The sequence below is a fragment of the Cheilinus undulatus genome, linkage group 20, assembly GCF_018320785.1.
Source record: "Cheilinus undulatus linkage group 20, ASM1832078v1, whole genome shotgun sequence".
Taxonomy (NCBI): domain Eukaryota; kingdom Metazoa; phylum Chordata; class Actinopteri; order Labriformes; family Labridae; genus Cheilinus; species Cheilinus undulatus.
Genome location: NC_054884.1, coordinates 20,410,279 through 20,431,664, shown reverse-complemented (window position 1 = coordinate 20,431,664; position 21,386 = coordinate 20,410,279). Strand labels below are relative to the sequence as shown.

Genomic DNA, 21,386 nt, shown 5'->3' with positions numbered 1-21,386 from the left:
TTTGTAAAAAAGAAAGTGTAGTTTAACTGTATAAAGTGGACAAATATAGACACTTTTCAAGTGTTAAAAGTACCTTTATAAAAGTTTATTTAGCACTGTCATTTACTGCTTATTTTACTTTATTATAGAGGTTTGACTCTACCTGAACAACCTGGTTGGAGAACTGCTCTCTTGCTGTTATTGCCAATAAGGAAAGATCATATTTTATTGTATAGCTCCTCATTAGCTACTCAGTACTAAAAGTAAACTTTAAATAACATTCACTTTACTTGAGTAGATTTAAAGACCAGTACTTTTATTTTTACTTAAGTAAATTGTAAGCAAAGTAACTTTATTTCAACTCGAGTACAGTAGTTGCATGCTTTTTCCAACCCTGGTTGCATTTGACCCAGTGATGACAGTGTTGCAAAAATCAATTTCATTGCAGAAATGTTACTATTGATGGTACTGATACCAGTTTACCAACCACCAATAGCATGACGGCCTCTTCCTTTACAGTGTTTATAAAAAGATTTTCACAAGTGATACCTTATATGCACAGCAGTAGAGGATGGAAACATGCATGAACTTATTTTTCTTTTGCAGGAAATCTAAAAATGAATTAAATGTTGAGACAAATTCTAATAGAAACCCCACTCATTAGTGACTCACATTACTTCTACACAGCTTGAGTTGTCTTTTGTTAAAACAATGACCTCTGCCTGCAACAAAACAGTTTGAGCTGTTAAGAAAACTTAACCAGGGACACAGTTGTGTTCAGCAAGTTTAGCGAACCACCCTAGTAAAGGCTTTCTCAGAGTGCATCTCAGGTTATCAATCCAGCAAGACGCATGATCCATGGAACAATAGTCACTAGTTACATCACACTCTACAAGCTGGTGTAAATGTGTGTCTGTGTGGGTGTGTTACAGCAGATGACAGATGTGTATCCCCTGCTTGACTGCCTTTTTATCCTTCAGTGTAAGCTGATGCCCCACATCTATTACTAACCAGCCATTTGTTCTCAGTGGGGCATCTCTGTCTGTTTCACTCCCTTCACCCCCCCCAACCCACCCACTCTGCCTGCCAGTCTGCTGACAATAATGAAAAATAAATATGGTGAACACTCAGACCTCTAACTTAAATTGACAGATTAAGATAGATATTGAAATAAATGAGTGAAAACCATTTAAAAATCTGATATGCTAATAAATCCAATCACATTTTGAGGTCAATTTGAATATTCTTCCTATTTTGCATGCTGAAACTTGATTAATACAAAAGCAATTTGCGAGAAAGTCAAACCATGCAAATGAAAACAATCATGCTTGCACACGTCTTCCTAAATTGAATAATGTGTTGAAGTAATTTCCTGCCACCATGCTTAAAAGTTCAGTTGACTCCGTTGAAAATCTAAATGCGAAACCCCACACAAGGAAGGAAATGAAGGATGAAACATCGATTGCATTGAAATGCAAATAACCTGTTCCTCTTCCATAAATGTCACAGGTTTATTTCCTGACAAGAGTGCACTTGTTTTTATGAGATATGCAACAAAAGGCCCCCTATGGCATAGTTAGTGTCCTCTTGTATGCAGGCTTTTAAGAGTGTACTCATGTCTCGCCTCTAAAGTCATCGTGTGCTTTTCTTCCTCACTCTTCCTGTAAGCACTTATTCTCCTCTCGCCTCACACAAGCCTCCTCTTTAAAAGTTTCTGGGAAAAATAATCACTAAAACGACTTTGTGCATAAGCAAGCGAATAAATCTATCCAACGCCAGGTTTCTGTCAAGGTGATGAAAAGCCCCATGGAGAGGTGTATGAGGGGGAATCAGTGGTGGAGTGCTCAAGGTGCAAACCACATTTAAAAAAGACTTCAGATTTTTGAATAGACCTTGACGTTCAGACAGGATCACAGCAAGTGAATGACAAAAAGCTCGTTCCGTTTTGGATTAATCATCCACACACTGCCTCTTTATTCAAATCTAAAGTGGGCTAATCAATATCTTCTTTATTTACCATTCAGATTCTGTCCATCTAAATTTGGCAGGCTGAAAGAGCAGGTTCAGGATGCCAAGTGATGCAGGGGGAAAAAAAAAGTCCCTTTTTGACAAAGACAAGAAAAGTGACTTTGACTGACTCCCTAGAGTCCAAACAAATGCTTCTAATGTTCACAACACAGACAGCTGGCTTAGTAACAATCTCCACAGCACACACACCAGCAAACACACATGCTGCTAAGAAACCGTTTCTGTGGAACAAAACTCCACACACACATTCACGCCACTTTACACGGTTTACACCATCAACCCCATATGCCTGTCTGCACTCACACATGCTAGAGTTACCATCAAATATACATGACGAGGCTATGACTCAGTGGACAAGGGTGACTGTGTGAGTGTCTAAGTGTTTAGGCCTTAATCCATTTGATACATGGAGTGAGTCACTCCACCGAGAAGAGCTGGCCGTGCCAGCAACTATTAGAGGAATAGTGCTGTTTAATTTACACTGTGCTTCTTAGACAGATTAGACTAATGAAATATAACTTTTCATCTAAACTAAGCTAGCTGTGACCTACTACTTCATATCTGAATATAAAGAAATGTTAAACTACACAAATCAGAAGTGCTTTGGCATACTTTGAACCACCAGAAGTCTTTTATCAGACAATAACTGAACTATCATCCTCCAGGATTTTCTTAGATTTTGCTGCATTCATTTTACCCTCTACCTTTATAAGACTTAAATGGCCAGCTGCTGAGAAGCATCCCCACAACATGATGCTACCACCACCTTCCATTAGAGCAGATAGGGGCTTTTAATTTCAGTCTCAGTCTTAAAGGTACAATGTGTAAAATTTGGCATTTTAGCGACATCTAGCATTCAGATTTTAGAATGAGCCGATCTGTTACTAAAACGTCACATCACTAAGCGACGAGAGCCTGTGAAGACCAAAAAGGATCGTGAGCCGGACATCAGTTACAGCAGTGATGAGGTGAGGGTTTATTTATCATTTTTGCAACCATTTTTTTTACAGATTAAAGGTCAGTCTTCTTCTCCACCTGCCTTCCAGGTAGCTTTCAGGACCGGCGGGCATGTTCGTATTTAAAAATCGCATTTCGCTCTTTCTGTCCCCAAAACGTTGCCGTAGACAACATGGCGGTTGGTTATGTCAGCCTCCGTGAGGGCGACCCGCGGTAATGTAAATTTAAAAAGTTTTTTTCTAATTTTGTGAAAAGAAAACCAAAGCGTACTTATTTTAACATACTTTACATAGATATATAAACATTATATCCCATGTACACCGTTTCTGTTCGGCGAAATGCAGCCAAATTTTACACATTGTACCTTTAAGATTAGTCTTTGGATTAAATGCCTCAATTTTAGTCATTTCTCCCCGTCATAGATTTAGTCAAAAACATTTCTGTCTACTTTTATCCCAAGCATTTATCATCTTTATCATCCTTAATCTGGTACCAAATCATAGTAGTATATTCTATGCACTCTGCCAAACCTGGGGTCCCTGCTTTCTACACCTGAGAGGCAGAATAGAATTATATTCTGACACATAGGACACATGTACACATATACCCACAGAGGAGAGATGTAACGGATTTTAGTCTTGATTTAGTCATCTTGATGAAAACTAAACTTACTTTATGTCAGTTTCAGTCATCAAGATCCATTTGGCTAGTCTTCAGCTAGTTTCTCATGTGAAAACAGTGTCAACGAGCATTTTTATTCATAGGTTTAGTCGACAAATAAACACTGCCTCACAGTGGGGATGGTGTGTTTGTGGTGATGTTCAGTGTATATAGAAAAGTGCCAAAAAGCACCATGTTGGTCTCATCCGACCAAAAGTCTTTCTTCCACTTGACCATGGAGTCTCCAGGATCTGTAGTCGAGATTTAATATGACTTTTCTTCCACAGTGTTTTTCTCGCTGCCACTCTCCCATAAATCTTTGACTGGTGAACAACCTGAGCAATATATTCCAGATTCACCTAATACAACGTTTAAAAACATATGACAATACTTTCACACCAATTGCTTTACTTGAATTTGAATGATTCAGAATTAGAATGCTCACTTTTGGATTGCAGAGTCCCAAATGTGCAAGCACTATTGTTTCTATGCCAAAAAAGTGATTGTTTATTGAAGGTTTTTATCTATTCTTAATTAATATACTTGAAAATTATTCTAAAAAAGTTAGGGCCAGATCTACTAAAGGTTTGCGTGTATAAAAACATGTGCAAACTCATTGCACACGCAATAAAAAGTACAAACTGATTGACAAACAGTCTGCGCTAAGAGTTGCGTCTTTCAAAGGTGCAAAATAGCGCAGCTGCATCCAATTAGTACGTTCACTGCAATGAATATGCAATATGGGGCGTTTACACGCAATTGTGCTGGAAGGAGACAATGTACATGTATTATTTTAGCACATGCAAAGCGATTTATCAAAGCTGAAAGCAATTTGCTCATAGAAACAGCGTCTATATTTAACACGTCACGAAGGGAGGTGCAAACTGTTTGTGTGTGTAATTACGCACACATGGCTGCGGCTATTGTGGCGAGAAGCCAACAAGAAACGAAGATAGAAGATGCAGAGAACGCATTTTTCACCCTGTGTGAACATTTTTAGAATGAATAGGGAAACAGTCATTAAAACATATCCCCTATCCAACCTTGCCATTTTGGAGCTGTTGGAGGAAGTCGGTGCAGATTTGGAGCCAGCCACGAGGAGGAGTCACACAATACCTGCAATGACAAAACTCCTTACAAGTTTATATTTCTTTTGCATCCAGGTCATTCCAGTGTACGGTAGCTATTACAGCTGGGATCTCCCAATCCTGTTTTTCTGATGTTCTGTGTGAAGTTGTAACACTTAACTTTTCTCAAGCTAGCATTAAACACAAACAGGGGGGTGTTAAGGAAAATAGAAAACCTTTGAAAATAAAGAATATATCAAAATGCAATGAACAACAATCCTGAACAAATATAATCAATAAATCTCTCAAGAGAACTTAATGAGTTTAAAGCGCTTCCCATTTAATTAACACCTCCCCAGAACATAAGCACATGTCATGTGTAAACCTAAATGAAAAGTAGGTCACAGAAAAATTAAAGATTTTCTCTCGGTCTTTATAATTTCACAATAAACTGAAAGTCCAAATCTTAACGAAACAGCAACCTGGTCCTTAGCTAAACACTTTTAAGTGTCTTTTAAGTCTTTTTATAATGTCTGTGACGCATGTAAACGCAAAGGCAAAAGTCTATAATTTACTAGTCTCCTCTGAAAAAAAAAAAACAATAAATCCACACAGCAAAACCCCCCAAAAAACAAAAAATATGCAATTGACCACTAATTACTGGTATACCAGGTTAAAAATACAAAAAAAAGATGATCTCACCCAAATCCAAGACGCATAATCCTACAGGGAAAACTCTTTTTCTTCTCCCCAACTCCTCGAGAGCTTCTTCGCTGTAGCTCGTTCAGGTGTTTATTAGCCTCATCCATCAACTCCTCTAATTAAGTAAGGTCAAATTTCATTTTGTATGCAAAACACTCATTTAAATAGGCATGTCTCCAATACGTTTGCACCTCTTGTCATTTGTGCATTCACTCTTAGTAAATCACCCGCAAAACGCGGTCCAACCCCAAATGCAAACCTCTACATTGCGCACGCAAATCAGTACACGCAAATTGGGATCTTAGTAGATCTGGCCCTTAATGTCTGGCACTGCCTTTGAACAAAGTGTAGCAACAGTATAAAAATACCAGGGGAGCCTAAGGTTGGCCAGAAGCATATGTTGGGGGAGAAAATCAGAACGCTCATCACGTTTAATCCAAAAAGAAATTAGCAGTGTGTCTGCACGTGGCATTCAATCAGATAACGTGGATTTACTAACAGACAGTATTGGCAAGCTGAGGATGCTTTGTTCCCTACTGACAATGAAGAATGTAGTACTGCAGACATCGGTGCCATCACACTGGCCTGCTTCCACCAAAATAATTGACTTGTTTCATCTGATGAAGTTTGAGACCAGGCCTGAGAGTAATGCAATGAAGGCCCATTTCACAAGGGAGAAAAGTAGCAGGCAAACTTTTAGTTGTGTTTTTTCCAATCCCAATGGACCGAGACTGGGTTGAATGATTTTGGTATGAAACAAATATATCATTACACATTCACTGACAAGCTCTTACATTTCTTCCTTTTCAGGAGTGAGATAAAAATTAAAACCATTCTCTTATCCAATATCATGACCAAATATCCAGCAACAATTAAACCAAGAACTGACTGACAAACACAACTGTCCAGCAGTGAAAGTGGAAAAAGAAGGGCAGTTTCTGTGGTAGTGTGATTTCTCAAAATAACATTGGACAAATTACCTTGACCTTTGACCTTTCCGATCTAATCCCTGAGTCATAGAAGACAAAGGTTGAAGCAAATCCCTGAGTACGTTCTTGAGATATCACATTCACTAGCAAAGAATGGGGCCTGATGACCTTCGCTTCTGACCTTCAAAATCAAGGTTATTCTGGAACCATAGTGGACATTTGAGCAAAGTTGAAGCGAAATTCCTGAAAAGTGTTTTTGAGACGAATCATCCATTAGCAAGAGATTTACAAATAACCCTGACCTATGGCCATGGGGGGGGGGCAAAGACAACTTTTAGTGAAAAAAAAAAATCTTAATAATTGTCAAAATCTAGCAAAATGAAAAGGAAGCAAAAAAAAAAAAAAAAAAAAAAAAAAGCTGAAAGTGACAAAAATTTGCAAAAAAAGCAGCAAAAACAGATGGCTAAAAGAAGTGGCAAAAATGGACAAAATACATCCAAAATGGGTTAAAAGTGTCAAAAAATGAAGTAGCAAAGTGGGCAAAAAGTGGCAAAAATTGATTAAAGGTGGCAAAAGAAAATGTCACAAATAAAAAAATTGCAAAACGGATAAATGTTTCAGTCTGTGGCAAAAATTGGCAAAATGTGTCCAAAATGGGTTAAATGATGTAAAAAAGGGTAAAAAGCATGGCTGAATGTAGTTAAAGTTTCACAAATGGGCAAAATGAAAAAAGGTGGCAAAAACTGGTAATTGGCAAAAAAAGGCCACAAGAACATGTAAAAATAAGTGGCAAAAATGGCCCACATGTAGGAAAAATAGGGGGGGGGGGGGGGGTTAAAATGGCAAAATGCAGCAAAAAAGGGGTTAAAATGGCAAACACGAGGCAGAAATAGGTATATAAGGTGATGAAATTTGTTTAAAGTAGCAGGAATAAAAAATTACAACATCAGAACCCACAGCTTGGCACTTTTCAGCTCCACAATGATGTAACTGTTAGCCAGGACTCTAGCATCAATGCTACTGATCCAACACACATACATTAATATCTTCAACAAATCGCAACTGCGATATGCCCATTAACCAGTTTTTTTTTCAGGGGCCTGGCCAATTCTGTAGGCAGGCCTGCCTATATATCTGGAATCGTATCATTAATCCTTGATTTTTAGTGGACTTTGTGCAAAATGTAAGGAAATTTCTTAAAGTGTTCTTGAGATAAAACATTCACAAGAAAGGGATTCACATGGGGCCTGATGACCTTTGACCTTCAAAATCTAATCAGGTTATCCTTGAGTCAAAGTGGATGTTTGTGACGTTAAAAGAAGAACTGTTAGAGAATTCTTGAGACTTCATGTTTATCAGAATGACCTGGACAGAGGAACAACCTGAGAATATACCCTATTTCCTCCTGTCTTGTCTCAGAGCCAGGGCATAAAAATAAACTGGTGCAGTGCAGTAGCACAATTCAGTGACTTTCCGAATTAAATTTTCTAATATGAGTTTTTCAGCATGCCAGGTTAATACTTATTTGAGTTGAAGCTGAACTTGACTGCATTCTGCATGTTGCCATCTGTTACATTTTTGCTTGGCTACCTTGCCTGGAGTCTGGACTGTAGACGGGAAAAACCCACTGACAGTGAATTAAAAATATGCTGAGATATTATGTGAACACATAAAAAGGCAGAGAGAGGTTATCCCAAGAGACCTCTTAGTTGATCAAATTTACCTGTGAGATTTACAAGAGTGAAGAGTTTCTACTGGTGATTGAAGGCTGCAGAATTTGAAAGTAGCACACTTGGAGAGTGGTAAAGAAAGTTCTTATGATGAAACTGTCCACTGAAATGAGCAACACTGAAATGAAATGTTAAATATAACACCAGAGGATTCCACGTTTTGATATGTTGTTCATCAAGTGAAATCTGTAGAAATCCCTTAAAACAGCTGTTGAAAAAGAGAGGATGGTTTCAAATCCTAGGGGTCCAAGAGTGGGCTTGAGGGGGATGCCAACCATGTATCTTTACAGTTTCATCAGTTAGAAACCAAAAGTAAAACATTTCAATAATGTTTTGGTGATCAGTTTGAATGCACCATAAAAATAACATCTTAAAGCAGAAACTATAGGATGTAGACCCTGTTTTCAAATTCAGGCCTCACTTGAGTCCGTCCAGGTTCTGCTGACATGGATTTAAGAGAAAATTACTTTAAATATGCTTTGAACAGTGCAGCAAAAACTTCAGCAAGTATCTCTTACATGTACACATACGTATGTCTATTAAAAGTCTCCAGCCACTTAGGTTTTTACCCTTTTACTGATTGAACAATCAATCCTGGTCAATTTAATTTGGCTTTCATGACAAAAAAACTCAACTCTTTAATGTCAAAGTGAAAATAGATTTCACAACCTAATGCCAGTTAAATAACATGTAATGTAAAAAAATGACTGCATATTCATCACCTTTAAAGTGACTGGCCTAATTCAACAGAGGTCCAGCCAGTTGGTGCTACTAGTCATACAATTAGTAAAATGAGGATCATCTGAGTGCAGTGAATGTGTCTCAAGTGATTGAAGCATAAAGACACCTGTGTCTGGACGGTCCAGTCACTGGCTGATCAGTATTCCTGGCTACCATTACACCATAAAGACAAAAGACCAATCAAAGCAACTCAGAGAAAAGGTTATTGAAAAGTATAATTTAGGGGAAGGAAAAAAATCCAAGGGTCTGAACATTCCCTGGAGTTCAGTCAAATCAATCATCAAGAAATGGAAGGAATATGGCACACATGTAAATCTGCTCACAAACTGAGAGACAGCGCAAGAACGAGAAAAGTGAGAGGACCACCTATGACTAATCTGAAGGAGTTACAAGCTTCAGAAGTATGGTGGTGGCAGCATCATGTTGTGGGGATGCCTCTTGGCAGGCTGCCTGGAAGAGTGTAAAGGTAGAGGGTAAATTAAACACATCAAAATATAGAAATGGTTTAAAGAAGACCAGCTGAATGTTCTGGAGTGGCCAAGTCAAAGCTCACCTGTGTCTGGAAGGTCCAGTCACTGGTTAATCAGTTTTTTACATCTTTATCTAATTGACATTACTTTGTAGAAATCTGTTTTCATTTTGACATTAACAGGATATATTTTTTTACAACTTTCTGTTCAAAAAAGTCAAATCATATTGGCCACGATTGATTTAAAAAACTAATAAAAGGGTAAAATGTTCAAGGGAGTGAAACCTTTTAATAGGTACTGTACATAATATTCAGTTAATAGGGATTAATTGTATCACACTGACCTAATATTGAGAATAGTACACATAAAAGTGTGTCAGGGGTGTGCAGCCTAAAATAGTGTTCACAGGGTTTGTAAGTTAACTCTATCTAATTGACATTACTTTGTAGAAATCTGTTTTCATTTTGACATTAACAGGATATATTTTTTTACAACTTTCTGTTCAAAAAAGTCAAATCATATTGGCCACGATTGATTTAAAAAACTAATAAAAGGGTAAAATGTTCAAGGGAGTGAAACCTTTTAATAGGTACTGTACATAATATTCAGTTAATAGGGATTAATTGTATCACACTGACCTAATATTGAGAATAGTACACATAAAAGTGTGTCAGGGGTGTGCAGCCTAAAATAGTGTTCACAGGGTTTGTAAGTTAACTCCAAATTGAGCCTCTTTGATACAAGTTCATTAATATGCAAAGAACTCCTTTGAGATAATAAGCCGCACATTATTAAACTCTGTAAAATACTGAAACACTAAGCTGTGCTAGTAATTCTTTTCATTCATTTCCATCTGTAATCCTGGTGTCAATTTAGCAATATTGCTCACAAACCAAAAACTTTTGCCACGGTATACCTGCTGTGCGGACAGGCTTGAATTCTCAAAGCTGGCGACGCAATCTCTCAACAGAAGAGGTTTGATAGATATGGTGGTAATTGGTTGAAAACAGTAGCAGACAGGCGTTTTTCCCTCTAAAAGTTTTTGCGTGTCATGTCCTTTTAAAGCTTCCATCAGCAGGTATACCTATCTGCACCTCTCCCTGGGGTCCGATCCCTCTCAGTCCTCCCTTCTGTACCCAACCAGCCAGCCGTTCATCCATCACCCATTCATCTATCTATCCTTCCATCCATCCTCACCCTGGATCCATTCATCCATGGAGGACAGAGTGGGAATAGAGTGGACAAAAATGGAGAAGAGAGTGGAGACCATTTAGGGTGAAAGTGAAAGTAAAAGACGAGGAGGAAGAAGAAGGGAGGAGAGAGAGCGAGTGGATGGAAGGGAGGTGAAAAGAGGAGTAAAAGGAGAGGAGAGACAGTGTGACCTTGTGTTAGATTGATGTATCTCTGGAGAAAACGGATTGTAGACCTCGCTCGCACACAAAAAAGCACACCCACACAAAGAAGCACACAGGCTCAGTGCTGTAGGGATCACCACTTTGTCACTGTGCAGGCTTATCCATTATCCTGACTCCCTCCCCTCTCTCTCTCTCTCTCCGGGTCTCTCTCTTGCACTTTCTCTCTCTCTGTCTCAGTATGTCAGGTCTGCTCCTGGCCCGTGCTGGGTTGAACACAGCTGACAGCAGTAGTGGTGGTAATCAGTCGGTAGTTGTTCTGAGGATGCATGTTGGAAATACATAAACACCCCGCCAGTAACCTGAGATGCTCTTACGACACTAGTAACTGTAGAGTCCCACTCTGGTGTCTCAGACTAAAGCTGAATATTTACTCTTCTTTACTAGAGTTTATAAGGTTAGTGTGACAGTTTAAGTACTAACTTTTCATCCCTTAAAATCAGTACACACAAATGCTAGTTTCATGTCAGTGCTTTCAAGGTCCTCTATGTGGATTAAACTGCCAGTAGCTAACAGAAACAAAGTTTCAAAAAAGGTTGTGGAAAAATATATTTCTAAAGCTCTCCACCTATAATACAGGGCTTATTCTTAGGCTCTTAGTGTGGTAAATGTGTTCAACTGTGTCCTCTTCCCATAAATCACTTATTTTCCATCATTTAACCTTGCTGCTAAACAGTTCAAATCAATGTGATGTTGGTTGTCCAGATGTGTTTCAATCAGACCCATTGCCACATTTGTATAAAATCAAGCACTTAGCCATGCAGTCTCCATTTGCAAAGAAAAAAAATCTGATTCAAAATGTTTCTTTCTATAGAGCTCAGAGACTCAGTCAACTGTAAGTGATATAATTAGAAAGTGGAAGCATTTAGGAAGAAATGCAACTCAGCCAGTGGCCAGCAATGCCTGATCTCATGAATGCTCTAACTCTTGTGGAAGCCTTTCAAGAAGTATGCAGACTGTTACAGCTATAAAAGGGCCGGCAACTACATAGCGAAGTACACGTATTTGATTACAATGCCATTACAAAATGGTTTGTGTACACATCAATTAGGATTTGAAATGTTTTTGAGGATGAAGCCAAATTATGCATTAACGTCATATCTATCTATATTATCTTCTTCATTTTGTTGTATTTTATCTTTTTCCTCATTCTTATTTATCATTATCATTTTCTTTACTATTTCTATGAGAATCTGTGCAATATGGGTGTGTGTAATATGTGCAACATGTGTGGGTTGTGTAGCTGAATCTTTTTCTAATGTACAACTTTGTACATGTAGATTATTGTTGCTATAGTTCTATTGATTGATGTGTTGTCATATGGTAGCTCAGTGGTTCTCAAATGGGGGTACGTGAAGGCACTCCAGGGGGTACATGAGATTTTGAAATATATTCTGGCTATTTCAGAAAAGTAGCACCTTTCTAGGCATGTCTGGAGCAACACAATTTTGCAAGTATATTACGTACATTATAAAATCACATTCGTGCTGCGAATGGGTGTGGTGTGTTTTCTCTGTCCTCTGATAAACAGTAATATTTATTGGAGTGGAAGAAAAAAGGTTTCTCCCTCCCCGTCCTTCACTCCATGCATAATGCGGCACTTTTACGCACAGCCAGGAGGTCAGTGCCGTCTTGTTTCACCGATTCATTCACGGTGCCAGCCAAGTTTGTAAGAGGAGGGACTAACTTCTCATCCATTCTATGTCAAATATGATCAATAATAGTAATAAGTACACAGCTGAGGCTCACGGTGAGAGGAGTTAACTCCCCCACAGCGCACAGATTGGCTCACCTGTTTGTGTTCCAGACCGGTCAGAGGAGTACTGTCAGTGAGCCGGTTGATCTGGAGCATTTATAAGTCGTATTTCTGAGGTCAGAGGAGACTGTGTTGGTAAATATTTCACTGGAATAAAGTCCTGTTAGTTTGGAAACAGCTCCAGCTCTGCGAGTAGCGCATTTGCGGTAACATGGACATGTCGGGCTACCTGCTGCCTGTCTCCCTCTCTACCATGCTATGTGAGGCAAAAACACACTGACTACAGACAGCCATGAGAAGAGGACAAATACCAGGTAGTGTTGGAGAGGAGAACGTTTTTGTTCATCTGTCTGCCTTAAAAATCGGCACCACCACCATGTGTGTTTGTCGGAGCGAAACTTTGAAAAAAATCTGCAGCAACGTCGCGCTGTGAAATGATGTTGCTGGTGTGGAAGCTTGCTTTGACTTGCTACAGGTTCGAAAAGTAAATATTTTGTGTGATTAATTTGCTCGAAAAAAAATTTGTCTGGAGTGTAAGGACCTTAAGTTTATGAAGTGGAGTTTATATTTGTATGTTATTAAATCTAATCACCCTTAAACCTCCTGAGTCTCCCCCATGGCAGATTGGTTTGACCCACACTGGCACATGCATGTCTATCACTGTATTCACAATCACTCCATTCATAAAAAGGTTTATGATTTATATTTTTTTGTGAAGAAATGCTGATCTATAACTAAGTTCATGATTTCAGTTTGAGAGGAGATCTTTAATTTGATCCCAAAAAGAGCACTAAGCTGTCTTTTTAATAATTAGTTAATTATTTTACAGGTTTTTAGTTCTTTCTAGCTTTATGTTTATATTTCCAAATTGTTCCAGAGAGACCACTGCAGCTGATCAGAGTTTTGCACACTTCTGGGTTTAAATGGTTTTATGCCTTTCCACTCACTGTTTTCAATACATTAATTTGAATTCCCACATTTAGTGATGAGAAGCTTTGCCATGAATTTAGTCATGCATTTTAACATTTAAAATGTTTAAAAAAAAATATTTGTAATTTATAATTGTTTATCAGTTACAAAGTTTGATTAATCAGGCAGCTGTCACAGTACTGTTTAATGTCTTTTTTTTGGCCAAAAAGCTTTGCGCTGTTTACGGGTACTTGGCTGAAAAAATACTTCACAGGGGGTACAAGACTGAAAAAAGATTGAGAATCACTCTGGTAGCTTAATGTGTGCGAAAACTTTGAGTCCAAGACAAACTTCCTTAAGGCGATAATAAAGTGTATCATATTGTTTTATATTGCATCTTATTGTATTGCATTGCATCATATCATACCATATGGTATCATTTCCTATCTTATCTGGATCGTTTTGTATGGTATCGCATTATTGTATCCTATTGTATCACATCTTATTATATCATATTGTATTGTATCTACTTGCATTGTATCATATTGTATCCAATCATACTGTATGGTATTGTACAGTATTGCATGGTATCCTATCAATATAACATCATCCATCATAGTGTGTCGTATTGTATTGTATCCTATCATATCGTATTGTAACTGTATCATATCGTTTCATCATATGGTATCGTATTGCATCATATTTTATCATATAATCATATTGTTTCATATCATATCTGTTGTGCTCCACATTCTGTGTGTCATTTAGACACACCTAGTTGTGTAAAAATGTTCAGCACTTAAGTTCTTGTTGCTTGCCATAGGCAGATCAGTTAAGTTTCATTTTACCATTTAGAAATGGTGCTAAGATTAGCTTTGATGCTAACTAGGTCTGTATGTCTGTTAGTTAAGGTTGTTAATTTTCATAGGTTTATTGAGTTATTCTACCTTGTATATGTACATGAACAATTTGTAATGTCATTATTTCATGTTTCCCACAGTTTTACAAAAACGTTATAAGAAGAATCCATACTAAAGCCCTTAACTCCGGTTTCTTTGGTCTTTATTCTGTGGATAAGATATTCGCTATCTGCTAAGCTGTCCAGTTAAACGGGAGCAGAATAGTATCATATCGCATCGCATCATCATATTGTATCAAATCATACTGTATCGTATTGTATTCATGTTGTATCGTATCATATCGTATTGTATCTTATTGTATTGTCTCTTATCATATCATATCATATGGTATTGTATCATATCGTATCGAATCATCATATTTTATCATATTGTTTCGTATCGTATCGTAATATGGTGCCGTAATATGCCAGTTATCATTGAGTCAGAAGAATTTGTGGTAGGTTAAAAAAGATCCCTCAAAGATACTGTGCTCATAAGCAAGGGATGAACACTGGGCCCACAGATCTTAACTTTATATGCCATAATCTTATCAGATCATCCTTAAGCTGGAGTGGACATTTGTGCTAAGTTTGACAACAATCCTTTCAAGCACTCTTGAGATATTCCACTCACAAAAGGCCAGACAACCTGAAAACACAATGCCTGATTATCTTGGGCGCAGGGGCATGAAATTGTCATTTACATAACCAAAGATGTACGAGGTCTTACTTTTTAATTAAACCCATGCCCTCTTTTCCTCCTGACCTTACATTTCCTACCACCATTGTTATCATTGCTTAAAAAGTAGTTTCATCTCGAAACACCTCTTCACCTGGTGTTGACTGTAAAAAGCAGCTCTCTCATCCCTGAAATACATAAACTGATAAAGAAAAGGGCAATTTTAAGTCAAGTAGTAAAGAGAAAACAGCTGCTAAAATTGTAGGATAGAAAAATGTTTCTAAAGCCAAATAAGGGGTGAAGAAACACTAATCTAGCCAAATAGCAGTCCGCCTTGGAGAGAGTGCAGTATAACAGGGAGATGACAGGGGCTGATGGGAGGAAATGGTGAACAAAAAAGAGAAGCAGTGGAAAACAAAAGGGGTGGCTGAAGTGATGACAGATAGGAGAGATGCTCACTTCAGATGAAACATTGAACAACAAAGGAAAGCAGCGATAAATATTAAAATCACCTTGAAAACTCCAACTCAAACCACATCTACACTCTAAAAGCCTCACACATGCTGACACCGGCACAAAAATATACCATAAATCTGAAGTATCAACCCACAACACTGGCACAACAGATATTAACTGAGTAGCTTATTTGTCAGCAGAACATATATTGCCCTGCTCCATCAAACAGAAGCAAAACAGGCTGAAACAATGTCATGGAAACCTGCATCTTAATAACTTTCATAGTCTGACAGATGTTAAATATGAAAACAAAGCAGCGGTGTTATGCTCATGTTGGATTGCACTGGTTTAAAGTTTAAAAGTGAATCTTATCAAAGACAGACAAACAACCACAAAAACAAGGATTAAAAATCGTATTCAAAGCACAAATGTTTTATCAAACTATAAGTCGAACTCTCTTAGTGTTTGCTTTCACTTCTGAATTACAAATAAGAGACACAGGACTTCAGAGATCCAGAAGAGATGTGTAACTTGGTGCACTGCTGTGTTGCAATTGATGTGCAATGGTTGCATTTAGTATAAATTCAGTGGCAATGTAGCCCCAGAATGTTTCCATATCAGTCTGCGTTTTCACAATTTAAAACTACACAATATGAACATCAAAACTCCAAAAAAGACTGCTGCATTTGTTTTTAGATTTTTCTAAGCCCTTCAACACCACTGACCACTCAAATTTATTGAGCGGAAGTTTAAAGTCCATCATCTACTTCTTTAAATATTCAAAATGGTGGCCAACAAGGGTCCATACTGGGTCTGGTTTCATTTAGTTCATATACAAATAATTCATGTAGAAATGGTACTGATGCAAAGTTCCACTTCTATGCTGATGACATTGTTATATGCTTGTTGTCCTCCTTAGAAACTGCAACATAAACCACAAGCAGCATACGATGTTGTCCAGAGAACCTCTATGAATTAAGACTTGTAGTCAATGCTCGATGCCAACAAGACCAAAGTGATGAGCAACAAACTGAAGATGGTGGTCCCCTGTTTATCTTAAAAATCACATGATTGAAAATGTCCAGAATGTCCCTGGCTTTTTACTAGAAGAAAATCTGTCTTTTAGTCAACATATCAACTGTCTGACAAAGAAACCAAGGGTGAAATTGGTTTTCTTCTATCAAAACAGTTTTTCTTTTGATGCAAGCAAGGAGCTTATTCAAGCAACATCTTCATAATACAACAGAAAGGTGGCTTCATATTAAAGTACATGTATTTGAATACAATGTCATTACAGTCCCTGTTGGAGTAATGGTCAGGTGTCAAAATACTTTTGTCCATACAGTGTTTAATTGCCAAATCAGACAGGGTAGGTAGCAAAAGGCTAACAACAGAGAGGCTAGTGGAGAATGGATTCCTTTTTTGCATCAATAGAAGTATTCTTTTAAAGATTGATTTGCAAAGATTAAATTAGTGAATGGGTATGATATCAAATGATAGCCAACCTGCAGGAGGCTACATCTATAGCCTAACAATCATGTCTAATCTGTAGTGATTTCCAGTCAAGGTGCATTAAAGCCGTTGGGCCCACAATTTACCTATTTATTTATACCGCCCCTCTAAATGCAGGGCGCCCGTAACAGCTTTGAGTTTGAGCTCATTCAAGATGACATGTTGTGAGGGGCTAGCAAGAACAAATTAGCTGGGAAAGGGTCACAGCCACGCTAGCAACTGACATTTACATAGTGTCAGAATCTTTTTGCATTAAGCCTCGCAGAAAAGAGGCCATCCTGAAAAAGTTGTGGCAAACTGGGAAGCTTGGAAAAACCGAGTAAGAAAGCTATCTGGGAATATCAGGTTAAGAGGGTAAACTTTAATTGCATTGCAAGGTGTGCAATGAATTAAAGGGCAATAATGCAAAGTTACATTCTGCTCCAAGTAAAACTTTTGGTTAAATTTATAGGAAAATACAAGCTAAGCAGTTATCACAGGTTTTAAGGGGGGTTAGGCAGGTTTTTAGCTGTTAAATCTCAGCCTACATGCCTGATTTGGCACATTGTCTTCTCTGTATCAAGGCTTTAAAAATATGCCAGTACTTGTCACACTGGATACCAAATCTAAGAAAATATAGTTTCTCTCTGAACCTCAGGACCCAGGTTAATTAAAACATGCTGCTTCTCTTGTCATACAAGAGTCCAAATAGGTAAAATGAACCGAGGATCCTGGGACTGGAGCTCATTAAAACACAGTAGCAGTCATGTTTTGAGGAGGAGTAACTCCGTCTCACACCCTGAAAAACTCATCCTTATTAAAACATACTATTTTTGTAATGTGTAGAAACACCAGAATAATGGCTGTCAAACATTTGGACAAAAGTTTTACAGGTGTAATCGTATGTAGGAGGACCTGTGTGATGGGTTAAAGGACTTTTGGACTGTGCAACTGTCGAGAATAACTTAACAACACACATAAAGACAGCCTTGGTGCTAACACATGCTCCTATCCTGCCTCTGCTCAGAAGCACACAGATGCAGACTTTCACCTTTGGCTGCAGCACCCTGTCAGCTAAATGCCAACCAGATAAATCTGAAGGACTAAAAGTTAAATGGAATATTAATATTCTGGCAAATTGAGCAGAAAGTCAAGCGAGTATTATGCTGAGCTCTCCCCTTGGTGATGACTTCATTTCTGTCTTGCCTTGCTTCAGTTTGCTCACACTTCAGGGGGAAATGAATATGGCTGTTTTATTCAACTACTTGATTTTCTTGAGAAAGTAAAAAATTACAGCAGAAAAGTTCACAGATTTACAACACACCTCACTGAAAGCCTTTTGCTTCCTGGGTTGCAGGCAAAAGTCTAATCATTATTTTATTAGGCTGTGGGATTTTAAAAGTAAAAGACACATTTAAAAAGTGCAACTTAAAATTCTTAAATATTAGCAGACATCAGATATATTTTAATGAAACATACCCTCGAGCTATGACTTTTTAAAGGCGTGTAGAGTCAAACTCCCACTGGATTTTTTTGCATCTGAAACCAAGTGTCAAAGAGCTTTTTTGTGTGTAAACCCTGTTCTGTGGAGACAGCTCTGCCACCCAGGCAAGCTGAATAGAGGCAGGACGACATAATTTTTTGCTAACAGTAAGATGCCAAAGTGCTTATGTTTGGAAGATAAAATATTTTGCCAATTTAAAAAATGCTAACCAGCTTTTGTAGGTATAATATCCTGCTAACAGAAACAACACACACATGCAGATGCTCATCAGGTATGTTTTGCAAACTGTAGCATCGTTAATGGATTGCTGTTGGCAATGGCCAAGTGTTGTATAGGCCAGATGTGGACCAAATCTCACGATTCAGACTTGTCTTTAATTATAGATGCTGTTTTGTAGGTCAGATGAGGCCCAACTGTCATTAGCCAGACCTGGTAGGGCTTTGGCACATGTTGTGTGGTCAAGTGTGGTGCAAATATTATAAAAACCAAACATGGCTTGGGTTTTGGCAAGTTATGTTTGATTCAGATGTGGCCTTAATGCCGTGGGCCATTTCTGGCTTAGGTCATAGCTAGCGCTGTAGAGGCCAGATGTGGCCCAAATGCTTCAAGCTTGACCTGGCTTGGGTGTTGTGTGGGCCAGATGTTGTCCAAATGCCATTGGCCAGATGTGACTTGGGTAACAGTAAGTGATAAGTTGGACCCGACTGGGTTTACAGCAAGTATTAGTAGGGCCAGACCAGATGTTGCCTAAATGTCATCAGCCAGACCTAGATTCTGTTTCAGCAAGTGCTTAATTGAACAGATGTGGCCCAAATGTTGCAAGCAGACCTGGCTTGGGTTCACAAGTGTTGTGTGGGCAAGCTGAGGCCCAAAGTCTGTGGATAGGCTTGGACTGCTTTACAGTAAGGATGGTCTAGGCCAGATGTGGCACAGATTTTGCAAACAGACTTGGTTTGGGTTATGAAAAGTATTTCTAGATGTGGCCTAAATATCATCTGGCAGACCTAGACCTTCTTTCAGCTAGTGCTTAATTGGCTGGATGTGGCCCATATGATGCAAGCCTAAGCTTGCTTGGGTGTTGCGTGGGCCAGATGTTGCCAAAACGTCATTGCCTAGATCAGGCTTGGGTAATGGCAAGTGATGTGTGGGCCAGATGTGGGCCATGTGTCACTGGCCAGTAATGGCTTGGGTTATGGCTTATGTTGGCTGGATGTTGCCCAAATGTTGCAAGCAGACCTGGCTTGGGTTTACAAGTGTTGTGTGGGCCAGATGTAGCCCAGATTTTATAGGACAGCTTTCTTAAAGCAAGCACAGATACCAAATACACCTTTGATCCAGATCTGGGCTGAATGTTTTTGCTGTGAATGTTATAGTAAGAATTGTCTTAGGCAGATGTAGTCCAATGTGGCAAGCAGACCTGACTTGGGTTATGACAAGTAATTATTGGGCCAAATGTGGTCCAAATGTCAGAAGCCAGACCTAGCTATGGTTTTAGGAAGTGTTGCATTGGACAGATGGGGCCCAATTTTTGCAAGCTGTGCCTGACTTTTTTTTTTTTCTAAGTGTTGCATAGGGCACATTTGGTTCTAAGGTAAAACCAACTAGTATTTTATGGGGACTTTACTTCCAATTTGATTAAAACAAAAAAAAAATATATATATATATATGTGTGTGTGTGTGTGGGGGGGGGGGGGTGTGTGTGTTTTATTTAGAAAGAAAATAACGAACTTATTTTAACTTAAGGAAAAATTAACTTGCTACTCATTGAACGTTTCAAGAAGAGCTTAAGGAAGCATTAAAAAAGTGATTTGATTTGATTTCACAAGATGCATATTGCTTTTGACTTGTCTTCTGAACCATCTGGGAGATTTTTAAACTGAAATGAGACAGTCAAAAGAGCCAGCAGTGTCCTTATTTTACATCCCTGTGAGAGCAGAAAGATGCGTCACTAGTAGAAATTACTGTGATTGAAAAAGTAATGTGTTAATTTCAGATCTCAGTCACATCAGGATCAATGCAAAAAAGCTGAAATACATTTGTACTTTCATATATTTGGGATTTTGTAATATGTCAGTCCTGTTTTGAATGCCCTTTTCATATTTTATGGCCTATTTGCTTCCACAGTTTTTGTAATAAATATAATAGATTGCTGTTGGTTAGTCAAATTGGTGAAGCTTACTGAAATCTACTTCAGCAAGTATGTCTGGAGAACACAGCTGAAATGGCAACACTGGAGTGCCTGGATTATACAGAGTAAAAGAACATTTATCTTTAAGTCAGCAGAAAAGGCTATAATATGAGTGTAATTTGTTAAACTGATCACGATAAATGATTTCATCTTTAATTCACTTTCATATTGAAACAGTGAAAATATTCATGACATACAGAGGTATAAAAATAATGAAAAATGGTAGCAGAATGGATACAATTGTGGAAAATAAATAATAAAAGGTAGACTGAACAAACTACTCCACAGTCCTTCAAATGTAATTAGTTGGTCTGACTATAAAGCATGAAACACAGAGAAGAAGGTCAAAATCAAGCATGGGAAAGCAGCTGAAAAAGATGGATAAGCATGGAGGAGGCAGCACGAATCAAGACTCTCTTTACCTTCAGTGTCTTGTCCGAGGCAGGTGGATAGCAGCAGCAGATAAAGGACTCCTGTTCCCATTATACTCATCCATTTGACCCGGCCCCATGACAGTGGCCCCATTAAGTGCGTCCTAACCATCTTCACCACCATGCTTCAACAAGCATCCAGCTGTTGAGAGAAGAGGACACAGGAACACATAGATACAGGTCAGTTCTAATGGTTATTAGCTGTATAATGTATGCACCATTAAAGGATGGCATTTTTAGCAGCACTTTGGCGGAGTTTGTTGTAAGAGACCTTTAAGCACTCTGCATGCATTTGACCCATCCCTACAGAAGTGAGTTTTGGATGCAAATATGTTTCCCATACTGACATTTCACTCCATTACATCTTTAAAGTAAGAAGCTCTCCCAATGTTACATCTC

At 38.4% G+C, this 21,386-nt stretch overlaps 1 protein-coding gene across 1 annotated transcript in view; it reads right to left on the bottom strand.

Moving 5' to 3' along the window:
• The window catches only part of LOC121528360 (protocadherin-15-like), a 246,739-nt gene extending 225,628 nt beyond the window's left edge, over positions 1 to 21,111 (bottom strand). The window contains exon 1 of the mRNA XM_041815789.1: positions 20,979 to 21,111. Within this exon, the coding sequence (XP_041671723.1) occupies positions 20,979 to 21,111 (133 nt within the window). The remainder of the gene's footprint in view (positions 1 to 20,978) is intronic.
• Positions 21,112 to 21,386: the final 275 nt, after the last annotated feature.